Source organism: Ursus maritimus, unplaced genomic scaffold (genome assembly GCF_017311325.1).
Source record: "Ursus maritimus isolate PB19 unplaced genomic scaffold, ASM1731132v1 scaffold_21, whole genome shotgun sequence".
Classification (NCBI taxonomy): Eukaryota; Metazoa; Chordata; class Mammalia; order Carnivora; family Ursidae; genus Ursus; species Ursus maritimus.
Window position 1 is genome coordinate 53,647,434 of NW_024424564.1, and position 14,308 is coordinate 53,661,741.

Consider the following 14,308-nt stretch of genomic DNA (forward strand, 5'->3'; position numbering starts at 1 on the left):
GGGGCGGGCGGGAGTGACTCTGGGCCCCCTCCCTCCCCTCCACCCGCCCCCCTCCGCCTGCAGGTCCAGCCATTACCTATCCCCCTCCCTTCCTTCCCAAAGCTTTTTCAAAGCACCTAGATAACTCTCCACTCCTGCAGCCACACCACCGCCATCACCACCAACCCAAAAAGTTCCAGCGCCCCGCCCCCCCTCCCCGCGCCCAGACACCCTGCCTACTCCACCCTGCGGCACCCAGGCACCTCAGCACCTCCCACAGCTGGCTGTCATCGTCCCCTCCTCCTCTATACCCATCATTAGCAGGACCTAGGCGAGGACAAGCCTGCCCGCCTCAGCGACTCCACCACCGAACGCCGCAGATCCTACACCTGCCATTTCGGGGGTGCCCACGTCCCTCTCCCAGGCCTCCTTGTGCTCAGCCCCCTCCCTCTCCTCCACAACGTGCCTTGCTGCTCCTGGCCTCTCCCCACTGCGGCCTCCTGACGTGTCCATGTGGCTGTCATCAGCCCAGTGGCAGAGGCGGGGGGTGGCCAAGGGCCTGGCCATGGGGGGACGGGCGCTTTCAGGTGGCTCTACCAGCGTGCAGACCCACCCTGGGGGTCCCACCCCCCATCAGCGCCGGCACTGACTTACACGACTCCTTTTCTTTCATAATAATGGTGCTTTCTTTGGCAGGAGACCCTTGCAGACAGGACAAAAATGACTGTGTTGACCTGAAAAACAGTTTTTAAAAAACCACAGTTAGGTGGCCAGCTCATCGGTATCGCCACAACAGATCTGAAGACCAAACGCTTCTGAGGGTCTTCGCCCGCGTCTCGAGGTGCGGCTGGAATGAGAAGGCCTCACACACCCTGCCTGCCCGCAGGGACCCTCCTGGGGGCCAGACGCTGAGCTGCCTCAGCACGGACGATGCAGCCGTGGAACGAGTCTGCAGTTCTAAGCGCGAGGCCTCAGCAGCATGAGATCAGCCCTTCCTGCCCAGCAGGCCACTCTGAGGAGCCAGGGACCCCGCCAGCCCCCAAAACCCCTCCGGCCCACACACCCAGCTTCCCACATCCCCGAGAACCGTGGGCTCTGCAAAAGTCCTGGACTCACAATGATAACCGTTCCAATGGGCCCGGCGAAGCTCCAGATCAGGGTGTCTCGAACGGACAGCCAGCAGAAGTCGGGGTTTCCGTAGCCCTGGGGGTCCAGGCCCACCGCGAGTCCTGGACGACAGCGAGGAAAGTGAGGGCCGCACGCCGGGAGAGTCCCCTCCGGAGGGGCAGCCTGGGCCGTGTGTGGCCCCACGTGGCATTCCCAGCCCTGCGCACATCCACGCTCCACGTACAGACCACACGTGCCACGCACACACACCACGCCCATCACATACAAACCACAGGTACCACACAGAGAACACGCACGCCACACTGCATACAGACCCTCCCCACAGACGGACACACACGCACACACCACACGCACGCGCACCCATACCCACACTGGGCATATGCGGAGTCGTTGTCCGTTAGGTGCCACAGACAGAACCCTGAGCACACCCAGCTCGCAAGGAGCCCACGGCACAGAGAACACACCGCACCCGACAGGAGACGCGTCCCCAGCGGGCACTGAATGATCACACGCGTGTGCACAGACGCAGAGCGGGGCAGGGCCTCCTCTGCTGGGGCCCGTCACGCTGGGTACCGAAGACAGAGGAGGCTGGAGAGCCGGCCCGCCGGGCCCAGGGGCGCGGGCGCACCCGACGTGGGCTCCCGTGTCGGCAACGTCCGGTGGATTCCCCGGGCGGCGCTCGGCTCCCGGCAGCGCCGCCCGCGCAGGGCTGCCCCTCGAGCCCTCACCTGTGATGATGGCCGGGACGCCCCAGCCCACGACGTAGTAGAAGCTCATGGGCCCGGCGTCGATGTTGCGCAGCTCGGTCAGCATGCGGTGGACGTGCAGGCTCTCCACAAAGGTCCAGGCGAACGTGCTCATGTAGACGTAGTGCAGCAGGATGGCGATCACGGCGCACAGGAACTGTGGGTACAGGGGGCGGGGCTCAGCGCCAGCCCCGCTCCCCCGGCCGAGGGCCGGGCACGGGGCGGGGGAGGGACCGAATCGGACCCACTGCAAACGGGAAGGTCTGTAGGTCTGAGGAAGGAGATGGAGTTAGTTGGCTTTTTCCGTGGGGTTCACCCAGGAATGGCTGGGCACTGAGTCCAGCATCTCAGGCTCCCGGTGTGGAACAGAGGACGGGGAGTGAGGCCCCGGGGGCCTCGGGGACCCCATCCCCAACCCAGATCTGTGCCCGAGTGAGCGTAGCCGCAGGGCAAGGGGTAGGCAGAGCCTCTAGCGTTTTCGTTAGAAGCTGGAAACTGTATTTTCACGTCATGGTTCCAAATTCTTACCTGCAGGCATTTAAAGTTAAAAGAAATAGTACGCAGGCAGCCTGCTCAGGCTGTGGGCCCCAGACTGCGGTGCTGGCCTCCACCCGCCACCCGGGACCCCTGCGTGGTGTCTGCAGGTCCAGCAGGTACGGCCGGAGGGAGGGTGAGGCCTCGTGCTTTGTGACCTCACCACCAAGTAAGTTCCTCCTGCCTGCACCAAGTTAACAGAGCCTCATCGTTCCCGCCAAAAAAACAGGGAGGACAGTATTTGCTCTGTTCTTGTCCTCAGCTGGGCAGGGCTGCACCTCCAGCAGGCGGCCAAGTGCCAGGAAGAGAAAAGCAACTTCCACAGGGCAGCACAGGGCCAGCATCCCACCCTCTCCAGGCCTTGGTGAGCCAGCCCCGTGTCCCTGAGAACGGGAAGAAGGCAGTGTCAGGGAGCAGCTGGGGACACGGTGTGGTCACAGGGAGCCCAGCCTCTGCGGCCATCAGTGCAAACCCAGTGTGAGGTGCTCTAGGCCAGACCTCAACGAGCTCTGTGCCTTGGCGCAGCCTCGCATGGGGCCTACTGGGAGGGGCTGCCCATCTGGGAGATGTGAGCAGGGGCCCCAGCAAGGTCCTTAAGCTGGGCAGGCGCTGAGGAGAGGGGAGGGAAGAGAAAGCCTCAGGCCCCGCCCCCGGTCACATCGCACTCTTGGCCACACCCACATCCAGGCTCTTGTCCCACATCCAGACCACACCCCCACTCCTGGCCACACCCATAACCTAGGCCCTGTCCCCACAGCCACCCTCCCCCCCAAGCCACACCCCCCAGTCCCGCCCCATTCCAGAGACATTGTCCAATCCTGGCTGCCATCCCATCAGCACAACCTTCTAGGGTCTGGGTGTCCCACCCCACCCGAAAGACACAGGAGTAGAAGACACAGGGCCACCCCCCGACCCACACTGGAGGCTGCTCGGCTCAGGTGCCCGGCCAGTGCACCCCGTGGGGAGCGGACGAGAGCGCCAGCTGGCTGGGAACATGCGTGACAGCTGTTGCCATGCCAGCCTGCACAGGCCAGGTTCTCCCCAGAAACCAAACCCCAGAGACACGGAGGAAACTGCCAAATACAGGACAAAACAGGAACTCCAGCAGCAGACAGCATCTTACATTGTGACTGGATAACCTGCTCTCTGCTCTGACTCGACACTCGGGAGACGGGAGGTCTGCCCTTCGCGACGAGCAGAGCCGTCAGCCTGGGTGCCAGGGGCGAGCCTGGGGCTGGGGGAGCCCCACACCGTATGCCCCCCATGGTCCCTCGCATCCAAAGCACGGTGGGCTTAGACAAGGGAGGGCAATGAGGAGGCGGGTTGGCTTGCTGCCTTCAATCATGTGAAAAGTAAATCCACAAAACCACCTTTTGAAAAAAAAAGAAGTGTTAGAGATACATTTTAAAATTTAATGGGGCTGTACGTGTACAGACTTGGCACTAAACGTACTACCTCTTCCAGAAACAGAACAAAGACAAAATGCGAATGCATAATAAATCATTTCAACCTGCCAGTAATCTGGGAGATGAAAAACCTCGCCCAGAGATGGGATTGTGAGTTTACAGAAAACCCATAAAACCCAGGCGAGGTGCCAAGTCCCTAGAATTACGTGCGGCCGGCATTCCTTCTCCCCGTGCTCAGCAGCGCAGCTGGCTGGAGAGCACTCATTCCAGGCCGCGGATGAGTCCGTGCCTGAAAGCAGCGAACAGCCCCTCTGCATTTCACACTCGGTCTGTCGCTGCAAGGAGTGGCTTGCCTCTGTTGAGACCACTCAAGGGCACACTTGAAGGGTTTTGCAATGAGTCATGTGGCTTCCCACCGAGAGCCGTCACCTGCCTAATGCGCTGATAAGGACGCGCAGGAGAGGTGCACCTGCCTGGCTGGATGCACAGAAGCCCCTGCAGGGCCCCACACTGGGGACGGCCCCCCTGCTGGCCCCCGCGCCGCACCGCGTCACGGCTGAGAAGCCCACGAAGCCAGCAAGGCCGTCTGCCTGTGACTCCCGGCCTCTACCTACCCCCTTCCTCCGGAGGAGATTTGGCCACCCCAGAGGGTGTCCAGGGGGTCCCGCAGCTTGCCACAAACGAGGAGGAAGAGCTCAAGTATGCCAGTGGCCCTGATCAGCTAGCCAGAACATTCCCTCTTGGTCCTTTTATGCCACTTCCTCTCCTAGGGCTGACCCATTCCCACAGACACATGTCCTCTCCCTGGGGGAGATGCCTCCCCCGGCACATCACCATACCTGCCCTCAGCCGCCAACGGTTCAGACAGCCACACCCAGACCGGCCACCCTGTTTTCATCTCACTTTGCGGCGTCCTCACCTACTGGTCCCCCTTCTGGAGACCTGAGGCACCCCTCCTCCCTCCAAGCCCACTTAGCCCTGACTCCCGCCCTTCTCCTCATGCCCGCGTGCCTAGGCTTCGGTTCTAGGCCTTGCCTCCATCCAGTGGACCAATGAAGCAGCACCCTGGCTGCTCTTCTGACCTTCGGGCTTCTTCCCAACAGACCAGTCATGGCTCTCCGTGGTACAATGCTGCTTGCAAAAGGTACGTGGCACTGCCTGGCGTGGCCCCTCGGGCTCTGGGGCACCGGATTCCCCAACCTGTCCCGACTTCCCCCAGAGCCCTCCCACTGCGTGGCCAGTCCGTCCCTAACCAGACCCAGCTCCCCCACGTGCCACCACAGTGCCATTTCAGCGCGTGACACTCAAGAACCAGCGTGCGTGTCCGCGCCAGGAATGCGGGCCCGTGGGCGAGGATGGGAGGGCCTCTTGCATCTGGGCCTTGGGTACGTGTAACACAGTGACAGCGGGTCCTTGCTGCACGAGGAAGGAAGAGGTGCTGTCAACAGCACGGGGTGGCCGGATTGGCTTGGCCCACCAGGAGCCCGTCGCTCACCTTAGGGGAGATCGGGATTAGGTGAGAGGAACCCCCGGACTTCTCTGAGTCCCTACAAACGCACGTGTGCTGGCCAGCTGACCTCACGGCTCCCTAGGGCTATAGTGTCCCCACTTTGTGGTGGACGCATAAGGGAACACACAGAGGGAACCGTGTCCCTCGTGCAGTCCCACAATCTCGCTGGTCCTGGGTGCCTCACCTGTGAGAAGAGATGCTACCCCCTCCCAGGGCCGTGGGGGTGATTCTGTGAGCCCCAGCGTGTGTGTCAAGCCTCGGGCACTCAGCCTTCACCTCCAGCCGTGCCCCCCACCCGCTCCGGGGTCAGTGTGCTGGGACGCTTGTGTTTTGCAAATCCCCACTGTAAATATGGACAATCACTTTGCCACCCGTCGGGCACCGCCGAAGCCACAAACCTCCCAGCTTCCCGGTGCTCTTCTCCTGTACCCGTCCCAACACCTCACCTCCAGAGCTGCTCCCACCCCATGCCCCAGGGACCCTGCCCCGGCCATCAGCCCGCCCCTCCCTCCTTCCAGTCTCTGCTGGGGTCACTTCCACCCACTCCTTCCTAAGTTACATTTTAAATACAACGCGCTCTGTCCCCCTTGGAGACGGGTCTGAGGTCCGCACGCACCCCCAGAGGCGGCAGAGGGCCTCACCGGGTTTCCCGTCTGGGCGACCCCGACCACGAACACCAGCTGGGAGAAGAAGAGCGCCCCGATGAGGTTCCTGTGGATGCTGTGCAGGTTGGAGCGCAGCGTCCGCGCCAGCGCGAGGAGGACGAAGGCCACCAGCAGGGCGGCCAGCGACAAGGACACAGCGGCGTAGGTGACGATCTTCAGGGGCAGGACCTCTCCGTGCTGCGGGCAGGGGTGGGTAAGGCAGGAGGACGTGAGGACTGGGTCTGATGGGGCTTTTGCGCAGTAAAGGCAGGTTAAGGTCGAGCTTACTATGGGCAGAACCCACACGACGGTGACATGGTTCTCAGGCTGCCAAAATCCAAGAATAAACACCAGATGAATTACTGGGGGTTAGAAAGAAAGTTCTGGAGAGGGATGGATGGTGGTGGTGGTGCCTGCACCACACTGTGAGCGGCCTGTCCACGGACACGTGGCTGAGGTGGTGAATTTGTGTTCTGTCTCTTTTGCCCCAATGATAAAAAGCGTACAAAACCTCCCGCATAAATGCTACCATCCAGGAGACGGTGCGCCTGCCTGCCCCCAGTTCGGAGCCGGAGGGACTTGCGCACAGACTCAGTGGACACAGCAGGCAGATGTGCCCCGGCTGCACGGTCTGTGGCTGTCTCCACGCATTTGCAAAACAGGACACCCGTCCAGGACGCAGGACCCTGCAGAGCCCTGGCACTTAGGGAGCAAGCAGCTTCGGCTCTCCGGTAACCCCCAGAAAGTGGTTCTGAATTCACAGCTCACACAGGACTGTGAGCCGGGGCTACCGGGGAAGGCTGGGAGCCCCGAGGGGGTTGAGCCCGGGAGGCTGAGGGCTGCCCCCTGCTGTTGGAAAGCTCTGGCTTTGAGGCCCCTGAGGCCCCGGGGGCAGGGAGCGGGGAGTCCTCTCCTGGTTTGACTTCCTTCTCCCTGAACTTCAGCTTGCTTGCCTGTGAGTCCGCTCCCGGCACCGCCCAGCTCCCTGGCTAGGGGACGACCCCCAATCCCACCCCACTAATAACTACCCCCTCCAGGTCAGGACCTGGGGTGACCAGCTCAAAAGTGCCACCTGTGCACGGGAGCTTTGTGGTCAGGGGAAGACCCGAGGGCACACCCTTTCCTCTTGTCACCCCGGCCGCCATTAGCAGCAACTCAGGGCTGTCACCCTCCCAACAAGGTGACAGAAACCTGCGCACCAGAGAGCTTTTGGGAGGGACAATGGCCTGGCCTCTGAGGACACATCCCAGGCCTGAAAAAAAGGTACCAGGGATGTACCGTTCTGGCTCCTAGACACCAGCGTCTGCACACATCCGAGCCCAGGCTGACCTCACTGCCCGCCCGGTGGGGGCCCACCTCCCCGTCGGCCCTATTCACCCACAGGTTCAGAGAAGCCGGCTTGAATGCCCAGGCCCGGGAAAATGCCAGAGGTTAAACATTAGCCGGCCTCGGCGGCTCTTGACCGAGCCCCCTCTTTGTGTCTCTGGGCCAGTGCGTGTGGGGCTAGCGGGACACACTCCCTTCGTTCCGGCCAGCCGGCTCTGTTCTCCCTTAACACTTAAAGTGGGGGAGACACAGCCCCACCTAACAGAACACCGAGAATCCTGCTTTGAAGTGAGGCTTTTCCAGGGCTTTCTCTTTGGGCTGAGGCTCGCGGTCTGCCACCAGGGTTTTTAATTTACAACCCAGCCTCTTTGAAAACTGTTTCCTAGGAGTTTTGTTCTGGAAATCCTGGCAGATTCTGGCCAACCCTCCCGAACACAGGTTTTAATCGCGGATTCGGTTTGTGGAGGGGCAGGTTTGGGGCCAACTTTCCAAAGGGACTCATCCCTGGACACACTTGCTGGGAGCGCAGGACTGACTGCCCGCAGGGGCCGCGCCCACCTCGCGTCTGGAGACGTCCATGAGCACGGCAAAGCTGGTCGTGTGGCTACACTGGCAGGCGACGTGGGTCCGGTTCCGGGACAGCAGCTCGCAGCCCTTGGCCGACCACCCTCCCGTTCCCCCGATGCTGCAGAGAAAAGGCGGGTGTGAGAGGACCCCTTCCACCAGGGGCTCCCCAAGGCCCTGGTGCCCCCGTGGGAGCCCGTGTGGCATTCCCAAGACCAGCGCCACTGTCTCCCGCTATGAGGACAACAGCCCTGGGGACCGTGTGGACACTCTCCCTTCCCTTTCGTGGCTGGGGAGTGCCCTAAAGCAGGCTCTGAAGTTCACGGTTCCTGTGCCATCTCGCAGTAAAACTTAAATGGGACGTCTCAGGTCGGCCGCACGCCCCTTTTGTCGGAAACATTAGTTGTTAAAGTGGCTGCTTTGTACTTAGTCTTCTTTTGAGTCTGGGTGTTTCCAGAAACAGTATCTCACGTTCCTTTTGCACTTTCATCCTCAGGTTGCACAATGTTTTATGGCAACTGCCTGGAAGCAGGGCCCAATTATGACTTCCCTTTTACTGATGGGAAGCCCCAAATGACAAGCTGCTTACGGGTGTGTCTCGGGCTCAGAGAGAGCCCTGCCCTCCCTGACTCTGGGAAAATCAAGTAACTTCTCTCTGATCCTTAGTTTAGTCATCTGTAAAATGGGATGTGAAGGCGAATACGTGTTTGCCAAGAGCTCTAAGATCTGGGGATGATAGGTGCCTATCATCCCCGGAGGCAGAGCGGATAATTAGGCGATGGCTAATTGCTGGGATCCAATCAAGCGTCCATGAGAGACAGCCGTGCCTAACGCATGCCAAATAGCCCTTCACACTTCCCTCGTGGTGAAAGTGGGTCCTTCCTTCTCTCTTTTGTAAGCCAAGTGTCTATTATACTCCAGACATGATGCTGCTTGCTCGTTAGCTCGAATTTGGAAAATAAAGGAGCTACAAGATCCCTGCACGGCCCAGCCTGCTTCCCCGCGTGAGCCCCCTGCAGCCTGGCGTCCGCACGCGCCCCCTGGACGCCAGCTCCCAGTACAGCACGCGGCCGGAACCCCACTTGGCCTAGCTTCAAGCAGGGGCGGCGGGCACGGCCTTGGAGGGGGAAACCGGCCCCGGCAGCTGCTGGGTTGGTCTCACGGGCGGGAGGCTGAGGCCAGGGACCCTTGTTTGTTAAAGCGACCCCCCACACACATCTGGGACGTCCTGCTGTCGGTGGAAGGGCCCCTGGGCCTGAGTGTCTGAGTCCTACCTCGTGTGTGTGCAGAACAAGCCCTGCCTCGTTTGATGGGGCGTGGGCACGTGTCAATAGCTGCATCACGGAGTCCTGCCGGTGCCCGGCCCTGTGTCTGTGTTGACCTTCTTGAGGGTTCTATGAACACCCGTACACATGTGTGCCTACGTGTGCATGTCTGTTTCCCTAGCCGTGTATGCCCGTGTGCATGTCTGTATCCAGATGTGCATGTGTTTACATGTAACCCCGTGTAGGGGACGCGAGCACCCCCAAGACGAGCCTCCTGCCTCACGAGGGGCTGGAAGAGGAGCAAGAGACCACAGAGGAACACCCCATGAGACACTGTGCCTCAAAGAGCCCCCCCCCACAAGCACAGAGCTCCGGGGGCGGGGGCGGCTCCTCACCGCGGGCGTCACCCTTACGTGATGGAGTGGTTCCAGAACACGCAGACGGGCTTGCTGCGCTCCTCGGTCTCCAGCAGGACGTGCTCCACCAGGACGGGCCTCTCCAGGGGGCTGGGCAGTGCAGCCCCCTCGCTGTACACCGTCGCGCTCACCACTGGCGTGTTAATGACCGGCCGGTTAGGCAGCCTGGGGTGGAGAGGCGAGGACACGGGAAAGACGCGCTGCGAAGACGCTCGTCTCAGAGCCGCGCCGTCGCCAGGAGCACGCAGGGCAGACCTCTCCAGGAGGCCCGGGGCCGGAGCCCCAGCCACAGTTCCCGAGAAGTGCCCGGCTCCATCACGGACGGGGCGCACGTGGGGGACCGGCCACCCCCAGGCCAAAGGCGGACTTTGGAAATAAAAGTGAAGAGAAAGAAGGCATGTGCGCGAAGGTGTCGCTGCCAATAACACACAGCAGCGGGAAGCCTGGAACCCACTGGAAGGCGCAGTAAATACAGCTCGCGGCCGAATCTCATCCAGCCGCCAAGAAGGGTGAACGTGAGGACCACAGGCCCAGGGCCGGGCGTGGAAAAGGACGTGCAGGCTGACCAGTGACGCCCTGGTGGGCGCCCACCTCTGCGCGGGAATGACACCGCTGGGCCCCGTGCGGCGACAGCGTCCGTGCAGGCCGAGCGGGGCATGTGCTGGGGAGGGGGCGGCCGGGCAGCAACACCGGGGAAGGGCCCGCCTGGATGTCCTAAACCTCGCCCAAGGGAGCGCTCAGGGCACTGGTCTGCGGCCGTGGGCCAGGGTCACAGTGGAATGTCCTCACACGGATGTGAGGGTGGTGGAGGCTGTGACCCGGGAAAGCCCTTGGAATGCTCCGGAAACAGGCCTTACCGGAGGCTGCGGCGGTCGGGGTCGTAGCGCTCGGGCAGCAGCTGCCCCAGGGTCCGGTAGATGATGACGAGGGCGACGGCGAACCGGCCGGGCTCGTCGGGGTGCCTCTTCCGCCTGCTGAACGGGGCCTCCCTCTCGACGCGGGGCCCCGGGAGCGCCGTCTGCGGGGCGGCCCTCCGCCCGGCCGGCCTCACCGTGGGGCTCTCTGCAAGGCAAGCAGAGCGTGAGCATGGGGGCCACGCGCCCACCAAACCGCTTCCGACGGGAGCACGTGCCTCCTGAAATCACAGACGATCCGTGGACAACGGCAGGTGCTTCCTTGACAGAGTAAACACGGGGCCCCCACATGACTGCAAAGGCTGGGGAGGGGACGGGGGACAGCTTTCAGTCCTGCAGACTACGGTGGCAGCGCCTGCACAACGCGGACAGACCTGACGTCACTAAACTCCACCCGCAGAGCGGTCCGAGGGATCTGCACCGGGGCTGCTCCGGGAGCACGCAGGAGGGACAGGGGGCTGTTCGTGTGGGTCTGTGCCCCACGCTTTGATCCCACGTGAATCGGGGGTGCTTGAGGTTGTACGTCTCTAGGGATGCACGAGGCCGGGTACGGCCCTCAGACATACGTCAGTACACAAATTTGGGGTGAAGATGCTAATACTATCTTGCCACTCTGGAGCATGTAACCACGGGTGCTGGAAGGTTGAAACCCTCCCCAGTCCCTGCGTCCACACAGGGTCACGGGTATCGGCCCTCCCCGTCCCACCAGCAGAGGGACACTCTCCTCCGATGCTCTGTTACCCAAGCCACACTCACCCACGTTCCCAACAACCAACAAAATGCCCCGGGCAGCCCCTCGCCCAGAAGTCACCTCTGCAAATGTCCAGACCACTCGGCGCCGAGCACGGGCTCCAGGGAGGTGGGAGGGCCGAGCCCTGAGGGACAGGGGCTCTGGGAGGGGCAGGGCCCAGAAGACGAGCCTAGGGGGGCGCTGTGAGTTGCGGTGGGAGCAGAGGTCGTCTCTGCCCCTGTGGAGGGGGCCGCTACACACTGAAGGCCCCAGCTCAGAACAGCTCACCGGTCCCGGCAAAATGCTGTGTGACCAGCCGGGGTCCGCCCCTCCGAGGTGGGCACACGCACCTTTAATGTCCTCCTGACCCCACTCAGGGTCGATGACTGGTCACCAACGCTGCCCAGCCACACTCAGGCTGGTCAGCGAGCCGCTCCCAGCTCCTCCTCCGGGGGAGGCGGTACAGGCTGTGGGCTTTCCTGAGTGAGAGGACCAGGTGCTGCCCGGGCCGGTGACCCTGCCCAAGGGCTCAGATGTGACCTGGACGGAAGCAACTATCTCCAGGGCACCTGGGTGGCTCAGTCAGTTGAGTGTCTGACTTCAGCTCAGGTCATGATCCCGGGGTCCTGGGATCGAGCCCTGCATTGGGCTCCCCACTCAGTGGGGAGTCTGCTTCTCCCTCTGACCCTCCCTCCTCTCGTGCTTTCTCTCTCACTCTCTCTCAAATAAATAAGTAAAATCTAAAAACAACAACAAAAAACTAAAAAAAAAAGAAGAAGCAACTATCTCCACACAGCAAGGACATTATGGGTTCTTTGCTCCTGGACAACCCCACAGAGTGGGGACTGAAAAAGGTGCAGACTCAGTCCCCCAGGGTCCCGCTGCCCCTCAACTGCTTGCTCCTGGAAGAGGGAGACGGTCTGACTCTCAGCGGCCCCTCACCAGGGCTCCACTCTCCTCTTCCAGCACGGCCATCTCCTCCGGGCAGCCTTGATGGTACCAGGGGCAGCAGTGGGTGCACTAGACAGCGTCCCGGGGAACAGTGGCCTCTCGGGGGCTCTCACAACCCAGAGCCTGGCCCCTCCCGGTGTTTGCTCCTGGCCCCAGCGAATGGCTGGGTCCAAAGCCTTAGTTTCTTCCATGACTCAACTGGCTCGTTGCATCCCCAACTAACCAGACAGCTTAGCCGGCTGGGTCTCAGGGGCGCCCCCTGGGGAAGGCACACAGGGGCCCCTCCCCTCAGTAGAACAGACAACACACATACGCTGTCTGGGCCAAGGGTGGGCCAGGGCATGGGGAGAAGAGGGGTCCGGAGTCCAGGGCTACGACAAAAGCCAGTCTAGGGACCGTCAGGGCACACAAGGATTTGGGTCAAGCTGGAAGGTTGGTGTCTGCACTGGCCTGGCGATGCCGGAGGAGGGGTGAGAGGCAGGCAGAGGCCAGGCCTCGGAGCCAGGCCCTCGGGCTCCACGTCATCGTCCTGCACATGGGGAAGAGACGCAGGTCCTCCAGGGGGACACCAGCAGGCGGTGCGATGCCGACGGGCGGGGGGGCCAGACTGCACCCCCTCTACCTCCTGCAAGCTCGTCCACCCAGATCCTGCCCTGACTTTCGGCTCTGGGAGCTTAGGGCGCGTTGTCCTCTGCTAGCCTGCCATGTGCTGAGGCAGGTGTGTGGGGACATTGGAGGGGGAGGGGGTCACCGAAGCCAGGGGGCCGAGTCTTCCCATCCCGGGAAGAACTGGCGGGGATTACTCCGTGACGATAGTTCCAGCTAACCGACACGTTGAATGAGGCACCACGTACAGGCCACGGGGACCTGACGTCCGCCAGCCGCTGTCCCCAGGAGAGCAGAGCGGTAAGCACCAGAAACTTCTCTCATGGGATCTCCTAAAGCAAACTAGGCTCCCGCATGTCCACCCCTGATGCCACAGGCTCGCAGACAGGATGACCCACGGTCAGTTCAGAAGCACGGACAATGTTCTTAGGTCAGGAGAAGAAGCGACGTTTGTAGGGACCGCACATACACCATGCCGACGATAGCCGTGAACGCTGCTGCACGCGGGGCCCCGAATTGGCCCCAAATTAGTCTGAAACATGGGGGCAAAGTGGATCCCACATCGGAGTAAAATCCTCTTCAAGAGGTTTTGACACCCAAATAGTAATGCCACATAGCTGACAAAGCTAACTTACTAAAAATGGTTCAAATTTTAAATTGTCTGTTACAGAATTATGTTTTCAAGTCCCCATTATTTTGAGATGTTTTCAGGAACTGGAGTGAATCTGTGAAAAATACACTTTAAGAAAATTCCAGGGGCGCCTGGTGGCTCCGTCGCTTGGGCGTCTGCCTTCGGCTCAGGTCATAATCCCAGGGTCCTGGGATCGAGTCCCGCATCGGGCTTCCTGCTTCTCCCTCTCCCCCCTGCTCTTGCTCTCTCGCTATCTCGGTTTCTCAAATTAATAAATAAAATCTTTAAAAAAGGAAAAAAAAGGAAAATTCCAAATGTTTAAGCCATTTGTTAATACCATCCTAACCCAGGAGTGCAGAATTGGCTTGTTTTCGGGGCAGGGGCTGGATTCTAAAACTTTACCGACACGTAGAGACAGCTTCTCCCCCGCACATGGAGAAGACCACGCACATGGGATTTAGGTGCTCTCTCGCTTGTCATGTCACGAGTTAGCCACATACCTGCCAGAGGTGCCCCCCCCCACGGCAGTGGGGCCTGACGCCAGCTGACGCCCCGTAGCTGGCCCGTTCTCAGGCGGGCCTGCGACATGCACCCACACGACACGCTCTGCTACTAAGAGCCGTTTTGCTTCTTCTCACGGGGCCTTCGGAGGGCCCCCCATCCCCTGAACGGTGGGGCTCCCAAGGGCAGCCGTGTGTCTACGGGGCTTCACCTTTGCTCTCGGGTGGCTTGAAGAAGTCAGCCGAGAAGAACACCGAGGACTCCAAGTCCTTCGGGAACTCGTCACGAATGTCCTCGAATCGCGGCACCCTGGCTCCCGTGAAGTTGAACGTGTCGAAGATGTCGACGGCCAGAACTGTGGGGACAGGTCACCCTTGTCATCATCCCCCAGCTCCTCCCACCGAGGGCTTCCTCCATCATCGCCGCGTCCACACCGACCAGAGCCGCCGCCCTGAGC

The 14,308-nt window shown here is 61.3% G+C and overlaps 1 protein-coding gene across 1 annotated transcript in view; it reads right to left on the bottom strand.

Moving 5' to 3' along the window:
* CELSR1 (cadherin EGF LAG seven-pass G-type receptor 1) overlaps positions 1 to 14,308 on the bottom strand; it is a 136,573-nt gene that overhangs the window by 6,518 nt on the left and 115,747 nt on the right. Inside the window, exons 21-28 of the mRNA XM_040637722.1 lie at positions 14,063 to 14,206; positions 10,376 to 10,580; positions 9,516 to 9,683; positions 7,832 to 7,958; positions 5,945 to 6,145; positions 1,836 to 2,010; positions 1,096 to 1,208; positions 634 to 713 (exon numbers count right to left, since the gene is read on the bottom strand). Coding sequence (XP_040493656.1) covers positions 634 to 713; positions 1,096 to 1,208; positions 1,836 to 2,010; positions 5,945 to 6,145; positions 7,832 to 7,958; positions 9,516 to 9,683; positions 10,376 to 10,580; positions 14,063 to 14,206 — 1,213 coding nt within the window. The remainder of the gene's footprint in view (positions 1 to 633; positions 714 to 1,095; positions 1,209 to 1,835; positions 2,011 to 5,944; positions 6,146 to 7,831; positions 7,959 to 9,515; positions 9,684 to 10,375; positions 10,581 to 14,062; positions 14,207 to 14,308) is intronic.